The following is a 14,348-nucleotide window of genomic DNA, read 5'->3' on the forward strand; positions in this document are numbered from 1 at the left end:
GCCCATTTTCGAAGTTGGACAAGTTTTTTCATTCTCACTTAGCATTAATGGATGAAATCAAGCAAACTTTCCACAAGTTTGCACAAAAATTTTGTTCAGAAAAGAAATAGTTTGTTTTGAATCGAAAGAGGAATGAATTTATTGAACTTTCAAATTTCGGGGAATACACATCTCAATGTATATCGACTTATATATCTTATTTCATGTATATCATGCATATTTATATACATGACTATGTATATCATTGAAAATATTGTGTGATATACACTGACATATAATATGATATACATGTCTATGTATAATTCTTCTGTGATATACATACTGATATATAACAGCCAAAATACACATGGGTGATTATTTGTGAAATGTATATCACAAATTTATTTTCATTCTTTGTGTATATCTAAATGAATATTAAAATTTTATTTTCATTATTTGTATTATGAATTTATAAATATAGTTATCCAAAATTTATTGTTGTCTCTATATCAATTTGTATCATAATAAAAGTAATTACATTATTTGTATATCATAGTGTATAATATATTAAATATACCAAACAATTTATTTTCCTTATTTGTATATATTAAAAAATTATTTTCCATCATTGTATATCAAAATGTATATTAAAAATTTATTTATCCCACAATTATATTTATTATTTTATGTCTTAGAACTTGCTCTAAACTTATATACATTGCTACAGTGTGAAAAAAATCAGAAAAGAGATATAAAAAGGTTTTGGAGAAATGTTCAGATAATTTTGACAGAAAATAAAACCTAAATTTTAGGTAGATAGGTGCAACCATTAGAAGAGGAGATTTTTTTAATAAAAAAAACTAAAGAGAATAAATGAATGAGGAATCATTTAAGGAAAGGGGAGATAAGAGTGCTGAGTGCATTTTGGAAGAAGATATGGAACGTAGAAGACGGAAAACAGTTACTTTATTTACGTAAGAATTGGAGAGAAGAGAGAGAGAGAGCGGTTCTATAAATTGTTTTGCTATTTTTTAGGAAAATAACTTTGGTTATTTGGTGCCAATTATTTTGGTCTTTTACTGCCAAACCTAATATAAAGCTAAAAAATTACCAATTCTTTTTATGTGTTGTCATACCATGCCATTTTTTCTAATATAAAAGTAGAGTTAATAATCAAATTACAGATGGCATTAAGATTCTCAGCAATAGCATCATCAAGTGTAGTACGTCGTCGATTGCCCATAGTAGGCGCCTTCTGCGTTCTTACTTTTGGTCTCTCTAATCTTTCAATACAAACTTTTTCTAAAACCGGTTCTGCTCACTCGCTTCCCTTTCCCCCTTTCTTACGGTAATTCTCATTTCTCTTGCAATTTTTTATTTTTATTTTTTATAATCAGAATCTTGAATTAGTTTGTGGGTTTTTGAGGAAAAGAATATTCCTATCTAGGTTTTGTTTGTTTAATGTTTTAGGTCGAAATTAAGACAGAGTACGAGTGTTAGTAATAGCATCAGAATGGAAGGAAGCAGCAAGATTGTTCCCAGCATTGTTGTCTATGTCACTGTTCCTAACAAAGAATTGGGTTTGTCTTTTTTTTATTTCTTCTGCTATTCAATTTATAATCTTTTGATAGTTTTGGCATTTCAGTGACTTAGGTACTTGGCTTTATGCACTTTAGATGTTAATAGATAATTTGATAAGTGTTGTTTATGATCATCTTATGAAATGGTAAATCAGGTTGAGGTTTTAGCTGAAATATGATATCTGCTGGCATATTAAGCTACTATAACATCGATCTTGACTCATCGTGATATCTTCACTACAGGATCATATACTATGTGTGGTTTAAACTCGATTCTATGGTCTTCCGTTCCTTTTACTTTTTCTTTTTAATGTTCTATATGGTGTACCTTTAGTTCTATTCTTAGACAAAAGTTAAAAAGGAAGTAAAAGAAAATAACTTTTTCGAATTTGAGCTCTAGAATTCATGAGTCTTGGTCATTGTGTTAGCGAAAAGAGAACCGGCATTATAATATTGTACTTGTATCAAAGTTCCAAAAGTCACCTAGGATGATCCAAAAGATTGATAGTTGGATAATCTGAGCTTAAGAGCTGCTACTGTTGTCTCAACAAATACTGTATTTATTATCTGTCCAAATGTACCAATTTTAAACATGTTACAAAAAGATGATTTCAGAATAAATGTCCCAATATTTTCAAGGATGCTGCCTTTATGATTGCTTTTGTAATCTCAGTGATTTCTGAAGCTACAGGTGGAAGCTTTAGCATTAATATTTTGGTTTCTGGCTATTTTGCAGGTAAGAAACTAGCAGGGAGCATAGTCAAGGAGAAACTTGCAGCATGTGTTAATCGAGTACCAGGCACGCACAGCTCCTAATTAGTACTCTAACTAGCTAATGTAACCTTCATTTTTCTATCTTGCACCGACTGGATGGTCCATTTCTCACAGTATCTTTGCCGTCATTTGGCTGTTTAGAGCTTAGCAATTCAACTTCAGTTCAACATGCTCCTATTACCGCTGTGCTTGAGAAAGTGTGGTTCATTCTTGTTGTCATGAATTGAATTATAGTACAGAGTGCTAATTCCTTGTCATTTCCTAGTCGCACTTGGCATTGGAACTTAGAAGTTTGATTCATGTATTGTCTCATCAGTGATATAAAGCATTATGTTGGTTACAAGATTGTTAACCATGGAGTGTTTAGATCTTTTAGTTTCTTTGTAATGTGCGATAAAGAACTTGGATATATGAACCCAATATATTGCTGTTTCACCTGTTTACTGCTCGTGGTGTTGCGTGCTTTTGACTAAATTCTCTTTCCAAAGATTGAACCTCATTGAGATGTTGATTGCATGGCTTTTCTTTGATGTGGTTGGGCTGCTACGACGTTGAAAATATTGATGTCCACTTTTCTCGTTTTCTCTTAGAGGAACTAGATTCTCAAAAGATCAATACTATAAATAATTGAAGGGATATGCATTGAAATTTCGTAAAATGTCATTGTCAACACCAGGGTAATGTAGAATGTGTGTTGGGGACCTTTTTGTTGGACATGTAATCTGAATGGCAAATTGAGAGGAGCGACTTTTAGGGCTTAATTTCTCATTCTAGGGCCTTGTGGCTGGATAAGTCTCTGGTAATAGGGAAGAAATTTGGGTGGAAAGGGTAAAAGACAGTAGGATTTGGTTATTGGTAATGATTTGAATCTCATAGAAGCAAGGAACTAGGAGAGTATCTATAATAACAGAAAAACAGATGCAAGGTGTAAAGAGAACGGCGCTGTTACTGGGGCAGGTTCACAGTCATGCATATTTTGAAAGAAAGGTGTAAAGACTAGGTTTGGGGATTTCTCCAGATCCTTTTGATAATTTGGAGTACCACTAAAGGTCATAGTTGCATGATGAAGCATGAGGTTTATTTAATGGCTCATATATTGTAATATTGGTCTTGCCCTTGTATCATATGTTAGGTTCATCTCTGGTGTTGTTCGTTATGTTTGTGGCAAAACAACAACAACAACAACGACCCAGTAAATCCCACAAAGTGGGGTCTGGTTCATTATGTTTGTGGCATTGGTTCAAATTAGTTAACCGTTATTTGGGAAAGAACTAAAGTGCAAGTTAACCATGCATGTGGCTCTCAGCGTTCACTTACATGTGTAGAAGCCTTCTCGGTGGCAGAGTTACTCGTATGCAAAACATTAATAATTTTGCATGGACCTTCATTAACCTTCTTTCCTACGTTGATAACTTTTCACATTATGACAAGTACTTCAAGAAGCTTGTGGATGCATAAGTGAATTGATGTGCTGTGTGTGCAGGCGTCGAATCAGTTTACGAGTGGGAAGGAGAGGTAAGACTCCTCTTCGATCTGGCTTTTCTCCTCCATGCTTCAGTTACCAGACAGTTCAGCTTTGATCGAGACCAATTTTTCTCAACACGTTATAGGTGTTGTCTTGTTTCCTAAGAATAATTTTGTTATTTTTTTTTGCTGTAAACAGGTACAGACTGATTCTGAGGAGCTGCTTATAATCAAGACCAGGGAATCCCTTTTGGAAGCTCTTACAGAGCATGTGAAGGCCAACCATGAATATGAGTAAGTCTTTACATTTGGCTCTCATTTTGTGCATTATTTAGATAAACTTACAGGTCATCCTTTTTGATTATCTGGTTCTAATGTTTAAAAAGGGAATTAGAAGGAAGACGGATTTTTCATGTACAATAATATGTGTGCCATATGATATCTTATCCTTATATCTCCGGTGATAGCCTGCAATTTCTGCCCCAAAAATTTCACATTCATTATTAGTCTTGGGTGCAATAAGCTAATTGTTATCTTGCTCAAACATTATTACCCGAGAAGAGGGTGAGGAGACTGCAGACAGACAGAATATTCTGATCCTTTCTTTTGCTTGTTGCTGCAGAGTTCCTGAAGTGATTGCCATGCCAATAGTTGGTGGCAGCCCCCAGTACCTAGAATGGCTCAAGAACAGCACTAGGGAAAAATGATTAAGCCAAGGCAGGCTTGTTCGACTTTAGCCTGTAGTTATGTTGGACAATGTCCCTTGCTCCCATGTCTAGCGCTTATCAAAGACCAATATTAATGTTTATTTCGTGTTTTTGTCTAATAGTTATTACTCAAAACAGTCAAACTGTGTGGGTAGTCCTGAACTTGATACGAGCTCTCATATCTATCTCAATAATATCTTAAATGCATGTGTTATTTATGCCATTGCTTGTTGTATTCCACATAGGTCTACAGTGCTACACTACCTCCTCCTTTTCCTTTTTTTTTTTGGCTTCAAACAGTGTAATACTACTGCTAGATCTCCATGTGGCATGATAAGGAATCCTAGAAAAGATCGATTGAGGCTCTCTCCACGGTCTAACAAAGATACTTGTCCTGACAACTGAGATCTTCGGTCTGCGTGCCTGGAAGCTGCTCAAACAAAGAAGAGTTTGGTCCCGTCTGAGTTCAGGCACGGCCGGTCCGTTTGTTTGCTGCTAGGTCCGGAAATGGCGCTGGGCGAGGGTGCCACTATGCCCCTTAGTGACTCGAACGGTCCTTCGACATCCTTTTAAATTATGAATTTGGAGTGCAAACCTTACCAGTGTCTGTTGAATATGAAGTTTATGAAGAACTCGTTGAGCTTTTGTTAGGTATCTGTCTCCCAATTTTTCTCATGAGAATAAACTGCTGTGGAGGTATATACATGTTTGTATAATGGTGAAGGGACGAGACCCTCGAAAAATTATGGTACCATTCTTCTCTCTTATCCATCGACTACGATTGGAAAACTAATATTCATGAAAGCTCTTTATCCTCTTGCTTGAATTGAAATACTTTGGGGGGGTTGTGTCGAAAAATTGTTTTTATCTTAAGTCGAAGTTGGATCTCCTAGCCTCTTATTTTTAATTTCTAAGAATTGGATCTCGCTATTTATAGATCAGCAGTATCACCATTTGTAAAATGTGTATTCCGTTAAGACATGTTCTCATGATCCATCTTGAAAAATTATGTACTTGAGAAACACAGAATTATACAACCAAAGGTCACCGAGGCAGTCATTTCGGTTATTCCAACAAAAACTACCAAGGTAGTCATTATCAAACTAAAAGAGAACATAGTTATAGCACCAAAAGCACATTTATATGAATACAAACTTGAAATGATGCTAATATCACGATTTGCCAGGGCGCAATTATGAGATTAAGTTGTGAAACTTGCAGTATGCTATTTATGAAGTCGTGAAACTTGTAGACTAATTTATAAAGCAGCTATTGCGGTTAATACCAGAGCTCCAACGAATTATAACAACGTCACAGAAACAGGGTGAAGAAACAGAGAGCAACATTCCTTGATTCCTTGTGACAGCAGGTAACCAACCACCATGGAAGTATGTAAAATAGTCATCAAAGCTTCCCGTTTTCTCAGCCCGAAGAAAATATCTAATCATAAAAAACTCATAAAAAGCACACCCATTTAAATTTTCTTATAATAACTCAATACCAGGTTTGACCGTTCGCGGCTAAAAAAAGGAAAAAGAAATTCTAACGCCAGCAACTGATACCAACAGAAAGGAAATGCAGAAAATATGGCAATTTAACTCCTCGCTTTTCGAAGTTCCATACCACCATAAGTCAAATATCGAATACATAATGTCAAGGGAAGCTGTCCTTTTTCTTATACAATAAGTCAGCAAAAGGCAAATGACATTTCGAGCCCACCCCTTAAAAGAGATGATGAGTCAGCATACAATCAAGACTCATCCAACTGATCCTGCATTAAGCACATGACAACAATTAAAGAAAGTTTTATTAAGTAAAGAAATCAAGTTTCAGAGTTAAACTACGCGTTTGCATGTGATGGTGCTTTGTAATGGCAGCCCCTCAACAGAAGCACCTACCTGAGCATCTGAGGTCCAAAGTGTGAGATTGTCTCGTAGGAGTTGCATTATGAGGGTGCTATCCTTATAAGATTCTTCACCTAAAGTGTCCAGCTCAGCTATGGCTTCCTCAAAAGCCTAAACAGGTAGACAAACAAATCAACCAAATGCAATATGATTATGGACCCTCTAACACAACTAGACTAACTGGCGTCTATAATGGAGTAATAGATATATTAAAAACTGATGCAAATCGTAATTGATCCATCTTGCAGGTTAGCTTCAATACGAAGAGGGACAAATACAAGGCTCACACTCGTGCCCGCCTGTTAACCTTGACTAGAAGAGCTGCACATGAAATTCATAGCATATCTGCAACAGAAACACCAAATTTTACCTGTTTTGCCATACTACAAGCTTTGTCAGATGAGTTCAGAATCTCAAAGTAGAAGACTGAGAAATTAAGTGCAAGACCCAGCCTTATAGGATGTGTTGGAGGCAGATCTGCTAGTGCAATTTCCTTCAACAATAACAAAGGAAAGAAAATAGAATTAGCAAAACTGAAAGTCCCAACCATATGATGGAACTTTGCATACAACACCAACTGCAAACATATGAACATTCAAGATTTGACCAACTGTAGAAGCCGATAAACACGCGCATGCTAGACAAACATTTTTCGAAAATAAACAGTTCATCAAGAGCCAGAGGGAGCCAAAACCGAGAAATAAAAACTCCAGGTTAAATCAACTGAATGTCCTCTATACAGTTTCTAAATACCTGCAGCATAATAAGAAAGCCTTTGCATGTGAAGTTAATTTTGTTATTCAGACACCCAATCTCACGACAAGAAAATCGATCCTAGAGGGTTTCTAACTACATCAATGATGCAACTAAAGCTAAACTGGCTTAAGCCTAACCGATGTGCATATCCTTGGATATTCACTAACATTGACCAGTCTACAACTGATCTCCTAACTTTGCACAGCAAGGACTTCTTATAACTTCAGTCCAATCTTTAATTTCAAACAAGCATAAAGACAATTTGGTGTTGAGAGACCCTTCTTGGATGGAAATGACACTTCAGCTGATACAAATATGAAACACCACACCAGAAAAGCGATATCTCTGAACAAAACAGAGTAAGGCTACAACCTGCAGATCACAAAGCTTTGTCCCTTCTTGTCCTCTTAGTTGTAGTAATTTTTTTTTATAAGATTCTTAGTTGTCTTTCAATGGTCAAAGATGGCAATGCAAAGGAATAATCAACTGAAGATGCAGCTTAAACACTCATCTTGCAACCTATCAACATTTTAGTAAAATCTGTGATGGAAAAAAATGCAACAGAAAAATCGAAACTTACACACTAATATAAGAACTCCACCACAATCTCAACTCAAAAGAACTAAATCCAGATCACAATGGCTAAATTTTTACAATCCATATTGAACTCTAACTACAATTTCGAGATGCATTATCGCCATCTCAACACTAATCCTGCTTATTTCTCACAATTTCATCCATATTAGTTAGGTTAATATATATGTAACAGAAAAAACTAAACTGCAATAGAAAAATCAAACCCTATTTAACATTCTCCACAACAATCTCAACACAAATACAGAAAATCAAAATCCAGATCAGTATGGCTAAAATTAGTTCTCTATGTTCAAGTCGAAATCTAGCTACAGTTTTCTACATTTACTTCACGATCTATACGATCCTACTATCACAACAAGTAGTTAAAACATCCGAGACTTAATTTGCCCTAATCTGAAGAACAGTAAAAAGCACAAACTCAAAACCTAGGAAAAAGTCAACTAAAACAGTACCTGAGCAGCCTTATAAGAATTCATAGTGTCTTCAGCAGCCTGCTTCCGCTCATCTCCAACCTTAAACTCCGCTAGATACCGGTAATAATCACCTTTCATTTTGAGGTAAAACACCCTCGATTCACCCGTAGAAGCAGATGGCACGAGATTCGACTCGAGCAACTTGAGAATACCAGCACAAACCTCCGTTAACTCATTCTCAACTTTACCTCTGTACTCCTTGACGAGCGACACGTGTTCTTCGTTCTTACGCGATTCCTCTTTCTGCTCAATGGAGGATACGATACGCCACGCGGCACGAAGAGAGCCGATCACGTTTTTGTAAGCGACGGAAAGGAGGTTTCGTTCCTCGACGGTGAGTTCGGCGGCGGGAGTGGAACTGAGGACTAGTTTGTCCATGTACTGGACCATTTCTTCATAGCGTTCGGCTTGTTCGGCGAGCTTGGCTAAGTAGAGGTATTGTTCGCGGCTGAGATTGTCTGTGAGCAGAGCCGCCATTGTTGTTGTAGAGAGAGAAAGTTTAGGCGAAAGAGAATGGATTCTCGACAGTGTGTGTGCGTGAGAGAGAGACTTTTATGTGCTTTTTCTGCCCTTTTTCTTTGGCTTGTTTTGATTTTTTGGGGAGAATATGTCTGCCGTCAAATAAGTACTAAATTCACGGGAAAAAAATAGCTAGCGTTTGGGCATATTTGTTTTAAAAAATTTAAGGCAAAATGGCTTCGTGACCATTTAAACTTGTACCCGTTTGTAAAGCCGATACATAAACTTATAGTTTTCTTATTTGAACACTCCAACTTGACAGAACGAGTACTAATAAACTACTTTGACTATTGACTATGCTTATTTGGCAGTGACATAGGTGATGTGGACAAAATGCGTATCAATCACGCAGAAAATGCGCGTGAATGCAATAATCTGATTAAAGAAAATAATATGCTCAATAGAAAAAAAATTTAAAAAAATAAAAAAGTAAAGGGAAAAACGACCCCTAGCCTATCAGTACTCATTTCCGCTCTCTTTCTTCTCTTCAAATTAAGCAAGGAGAGAGAACATCAAAAATTTTAATTCCGGCCAAAATTCGATATGAAGATTGTATACTTTTACTTATATCTTACGATTTTGGAGTTTTAGAAAAGATGGGGTTTTGATTGGTTGCCAACGAAGTAGAGGCAGCAACCATTTAAGTTTTATGGCGGTCAAAAATACTCACCACTCTAAACCACCGATGGTATGAAGAAAACTCTATCATCGAATCTCTTTGCAAAAACAGTAGCAAAAAAAAGGCAGATATTTGCAATGGTATTTAGTGGCCTCCACTGTTTCAAAACAATGGATTCATATTGAATTTCTGAAATTCCAAAATTCATTCTTTTTCTGGTCTAATCATGACCATAGTGGAGTTGTGAAATTGATTCAGAATAAGAGAGAAAGAACGGTAAGGAAAAAGAGAAAGGAGAAGAAAGAATAAGAATAAGAATAAGGTAAGAAAGGGAGGTGGGTGAATGAAGAAGAAGGAAGTGTCAGGTCTTTTTCCTCCTTTTCTTTTTTCTGTTTTTAATTTGTGACTTCTTTTTTGTTGATTTAGTATTTGAAATGGGACCCACAAATAACACATGTCAAGTAATAAGTAATCTAACATATGACGTGTTGTACATGTCAGCACAATTGATATATACGCTCTACTGGATGTATTTATTAGTACTCATTCTGTCAAGTTGGAGTGTTCAAATGGGAAAACGGTAACTTATGTATCGGCGTTACAAATGGGTGCAAGTTTAAGTGGTCAGGAGGCCATTTCGCTAAAATTTAATTTGGATAAAGTTTGATTTGCTGTTTAGACATTATTTTTTAGAGAAATTTTCATAAAACACTATCTTTTAGTAGTAATTAGCCATTTATACATACCATTTGCTATATTACGGTTTATAGATACATTTTCTGTGGTTATAAGATGTATTTGATGTATCTAAGTGTTACACCCCATATTTTCGTACATGAAATGCGCCATAAATAAATTAATGAGAGCCCGAAAGTGATATGTCACATTCCGCAGTACTACATTACGATGATGTCGCGCCCTGTAGTATTGTACGTGGAATTTGTCATAAGGTAATTAACATCAGTCCATGGAAAAGATTATTTGGAGATTATAAGGATTATGGTATTTTACAAGTGAGTAGTAAATTCATAAAGGTAAAAGGGGGTGCAAGTCTGAGAAAACGAATTTTGTCAAAGTTTGGTATTTTGAGATAAAAAAAAACGGGTCGAGCGATAATACCCAATAATTATAAACTAGTACCATGCAAGGTACCACATGACCATGATAGTAAGATGTATAAGGTATATTAAAAGTGAGTAATATTTTAAGTAAGTGGGAATAATTCTCAACTTTGCGGGTAATTAATTAATTACCGGATAACGGGACATGACCTAATTAATTGGGGATATATTTGGATAAGATTAAAACCCCACTCCCACCCCCACGTGGCAGCCACTCCTTCTCCAAGAAATGACTCTTCATCTAGTTAATCTAGGTGGCAACTAATTTAAAAGCACCTCACTTTTCTATATCCTAGGTACAAGCACTACAAAAATCCATGATTCAGTCATTCTTTCCATCCAAAGATATTAGGCATTAAGTGATAATTACTACAAAGTCCATTACAACACAACGTTAGTAAGATTTAGAAAATAAAAACGTGAATTCATTCAAGACTTCAAGGGTCAAGCAAAATTTTCGTTAGCATCTCAGAAATGTGACGTTTTTGAAATTCTAACGAAGCCCGGTATGATCGTTCTCAGGAATATCATACGGATATTTCCCTACTTCAATCCGCCATTACATGTTCGTCACATAACACGTATATTAGAGGAATTGTCAAGAGAATCGATCCAGGTATGTTAAGGCTATTTCTTCCTTCTTTTAGCATGATCCATACGATATGAACGAAACGTGCAAATGCACAAATTCCATAAGTGACTCTACTCATAGAAGTAATAGAAATATCTATGTTCTTTAATTCCCATGTGTCATAATATTTTATCATCTGTTCATGGGTCTCAGAAAAATACGAAAGTTGAAAAGATGTTACTTTATGATATTGCTCAAGAGGCAAAATGGTCTTATGACATTCCGAATGATTTTACTGACGTACTTTTCATGCATTGCATTCATGTGCATTGACCCATGACCAGATGGCGTTATATATGCGTATATATGTAAATATATGTATATTGGATATGGAAAAAGGTTATGGCGTTATATACGCACCACCACCTGATCAGCTGGTATATGATGATGATGTTGCCCACAGTGGTTGAAATATGATTCAAACGGCGTTATATACGCATATACATGTATGTACTCAAATGGCGTTATATACGCGTATATATGTATATATATATATATATATATATATATATATGGGATATGGGAAAGGTTATGGCGTTATATACGCACCACCACCTGATCTGCTGGTATACGATGATGATTTTGCCCACAGTGGCCGGTATGATATAATGGAATGCCCTCAGAGGCTGATGATGTTATGAAACATGTACCTATGCACGACATGACATTCACACGCACATGCATGACGCTAAAAGTAATTTATGATTTGAAAAGTTATTCAGACTTGCAGGTTGAGTCATGTACTCTATACTTCTTCCATGTCTCTGATGTACTTACTTATGTGTCTTACATACTCGGTACATTATTCGTACTGACGTCCCTTTTGCCTGGGGATGCTGCGTTTCATGCCCGCAGGTCCCGATAGACAGGTCGAGAGCCCTCCAAGTAGGCTATCAGCTCAGCGTAAGATGTTGGTGCGCTCCATTTGCTTCGGAGTTGCTTGTTTGGTTAGTATGATTTAGACGTGTATTGTTTGGTATGGCGGGACTCTATCCTGACCTCTATGACATTTATGTATTCTTAGAGGCTTGTAGACATATGTCGTATATGTGAAAGATTGTACGGCCTTGTCGGCCTATGTTTGAGTTTATAAATGATTATACCAGCCTACTAGGCCCGTATGTCACGTGTATATAATGATGTAATAAGAAAGATACGCTACGTTGGTACTCGGTTGAGTAAGGTACCGGGTGCCCGTTGCGGCCCATCAGTTTGGGTCGTGACAAAAGTGGTATCAGAGCAGTTCTGTCCTTGGAAGTCTACAAGCCGTGTCTAGTATAGTCTTGTTTATGGGTGTGTCGTGCACCACACTTATAAGCAGGAGGCTACATGGCATTTAGGATTGTTGCTCTTTCTTCTTACTTTAGATCGTGTGGTAGAGCTCACTTATAAGAAACTCAAATTCTGAAATTCTTTTTTTTTCGTAATAAGACGATACCTACATCGAGAAAGAAGGATTAGAAAGAGAGATAGTTGTGGAAGAGCTGAGTCAGAGGAATTGGATTTTTGTATAATGCCTACGATAAGTAAATGTGAGGTCTTTAGCAGATCATGGGTGTACGGAAAGGTGCAAGCTTCCTTATAAGAAGCCTTAAGACAAGAATGTCTATCCATCTTTATGGTAAAAGACAACGAGAGATTAAGAAGATAAATACAAGTTTCAACAAGCAAAAGAAGCAAGAGGAAGAAAAGTACGAGGCACCCAATTAATGAAGGCCAACGGCGTTTATAATTGAGGCAGAGAAACATAAGCTTTTTGAGTTATATTCAATAGTAATAGAGGTATATACAATTGGTCGCAACCATTCCAGGTATGCCCTATGGAGATTAACAAAAGTAGTATAAGAAGATATGATGGATGAATTGATTGCGTCAGTTGACATTTCCGAAGGATATTGCAAATATGCTAATAGATCTCTTTATGAGACACTAGATGGTGCACTCTGAAATAGTGCAGCCAGATATGAGTACTACAAAGACATGCACTATAAGCCTTGAAGGCATAAATATTACCTTAGTGTGGCTCGCATCCCTAGTAAAGCGAGAACGTTAAATAACTTGAAGAGGCATTGGATAGAGCAAAAGGAAGCTAGGAGCAAAGGAATGTCTTGTTCAAGTTTTCAGAATAATATGATAGGCATAAATATTAGCGGGAAATAAGAAAAGAGTTAATAAAGCATTATGAGTAAGATGTGATACATGGATGGAAACGGTAGATCAAAAGATGACAATATTACAAAATCTATAGTCGATTGAAGGAAGAAACGAGAAGTGATAGGCCATAGGACAACAAAAGAGTATAGGTCATACAATCATGTCCTCATTTCAAGAAATAAATTCGCAACTCTAGCATGATTACCAAGAGGAAAAGTCAGACCCCAGAGTAATAGAACCAATATGGATTGGTAAACAAGATAAACTAAACATGAATTAGGTACTGAGTGACTGATGATAGTCGCCATCATAAGAATATCAGATTTTGTTCCGCCAATAATAGAATGGACGACAGAAAAAGATTCATGAGAAGTTTAGAGAGTGGTCATTCAGGAAGACGCTTCCCTACAACAAGTAAAGTGAGCAAAGTTTAGCTTAAGGGACTGTATGTGCCAGTTATACTAAGTTTCACCCTCGTAAGTAAGCAATTTTGCTATCCTTGGTATGGAAGGATTACCGCAAGGCGAGTAAGGGCCATCGATGATGTGAAAGGATGCCAAAGATGAAGAGCAGAAACATCTATAGGCAGGTCGTCATAGCTCCAACTCTTAGTACTCCCCTAAAAGGGGGAATATGGAATGATGTGGCATTAAGTCAAAATTAAGTGGTTCTAGTGACTATGGAATGGTAAAGGAAGAATGCGATAAATGAAAGAGGAATGAGATGGCACTTATCCAAATCTTGCAAATACGATAAAATTCAAGAATATTGTGCAAGCACGATGTCAAGGAGAGGAAGTAAAGGTTCCTGCCCGAGCTGTTATTGATAAATAAGGAGCTAGTGCAAGACGTAAGTTAAGACAAAGGAAATAACCCAAGAAAGATTATGAGGAATATTGACATGAGAATGGGCTAACGAGTAGTTAGTAATTGGTTAGGAAGATCCCAGTTATGGCTAAACATGGGGTTGCAGACGAGTCATCAGATCGTCTAAGATAAACATAGTAAAACCCAACATGGAGAATTCAGCCTCGAAGAATATCGTTATAATACTTGAGATATATTCAAACA

At 36.5% G+C, this 14,348-nt stretch overlaps 2 protein-coding genes across 2 annotated transcripts; one reads left to right on the forward strand and one right to left on the reverse strand.

Moving 5' to 3' along the window:
- Window positions 1-1,035: 1,035 nt before the first annotated feature.
- LOC104227964 (protein CutA, chloroplastic) lies at window positions 1,036-4,727 on the forward strand. Its single transcript, XM_009780344.2, has 6 exons — window positions 1,036-1,327; window positions 1,450-1,559; window positions 2,296-2,358; window positions 3,817-3,848; window positions 3,997-4,091; window positions 4,420-4,727. The coding sequence occupies exons 1-6, from the start codon at window positions 1,164-1,166 to the stop codon at window positions 4,502-4,504; spliced, it is 549 nt and encodes a 182-aa protein (XP_009778646.1). The 5' UTR covers window positions 1,036-1,163; the 3' UTR covers window positions 4,505-4,727.
- Window positions 4,728-6,080: 1,353 nt separating this feature from the next.
- LOC104227963 (14-3-3 protein 10) lies at window positions 6,081-8,874 on the reverse strand. Its single transcript, XM_009780343.2, has 4 exons — window positions 8,214-8,874; window positions 6,779-6,901; window positions 6,403-6,519; window positions 6,081-6,275 (listed from the first exon to the last, which is right to left on the reverse strand). Exons 1-4 carry the CDS (start codon window positions 8,709-8,711, stop codon window positions 6,255-6,257), a joined length of 759 nt encoding a protein of 252 aa, XP_009778645.1. The 5' UTR covers window positions 8,712-8,874; the 3' UTR covers window positions 6,081-6,254.
- Between the last annotated feature and the right edge of the window lie 5,474 nt (window positions 8,875-14,348).

Source organism: Nicotiana sylvestris, chromosome 4 (assembly GCF_000393655.2).
Source record: "Nicotiana sylvestris chromosome 4, ASM39365v2, whole genome shotgun sequence".
NCBI lineage: Eukaryota > Viridiplantae > Streptophyta > Magnoliopsida > Solanales > Solanaceae > Nicotiana > Nicotiana sylvestris.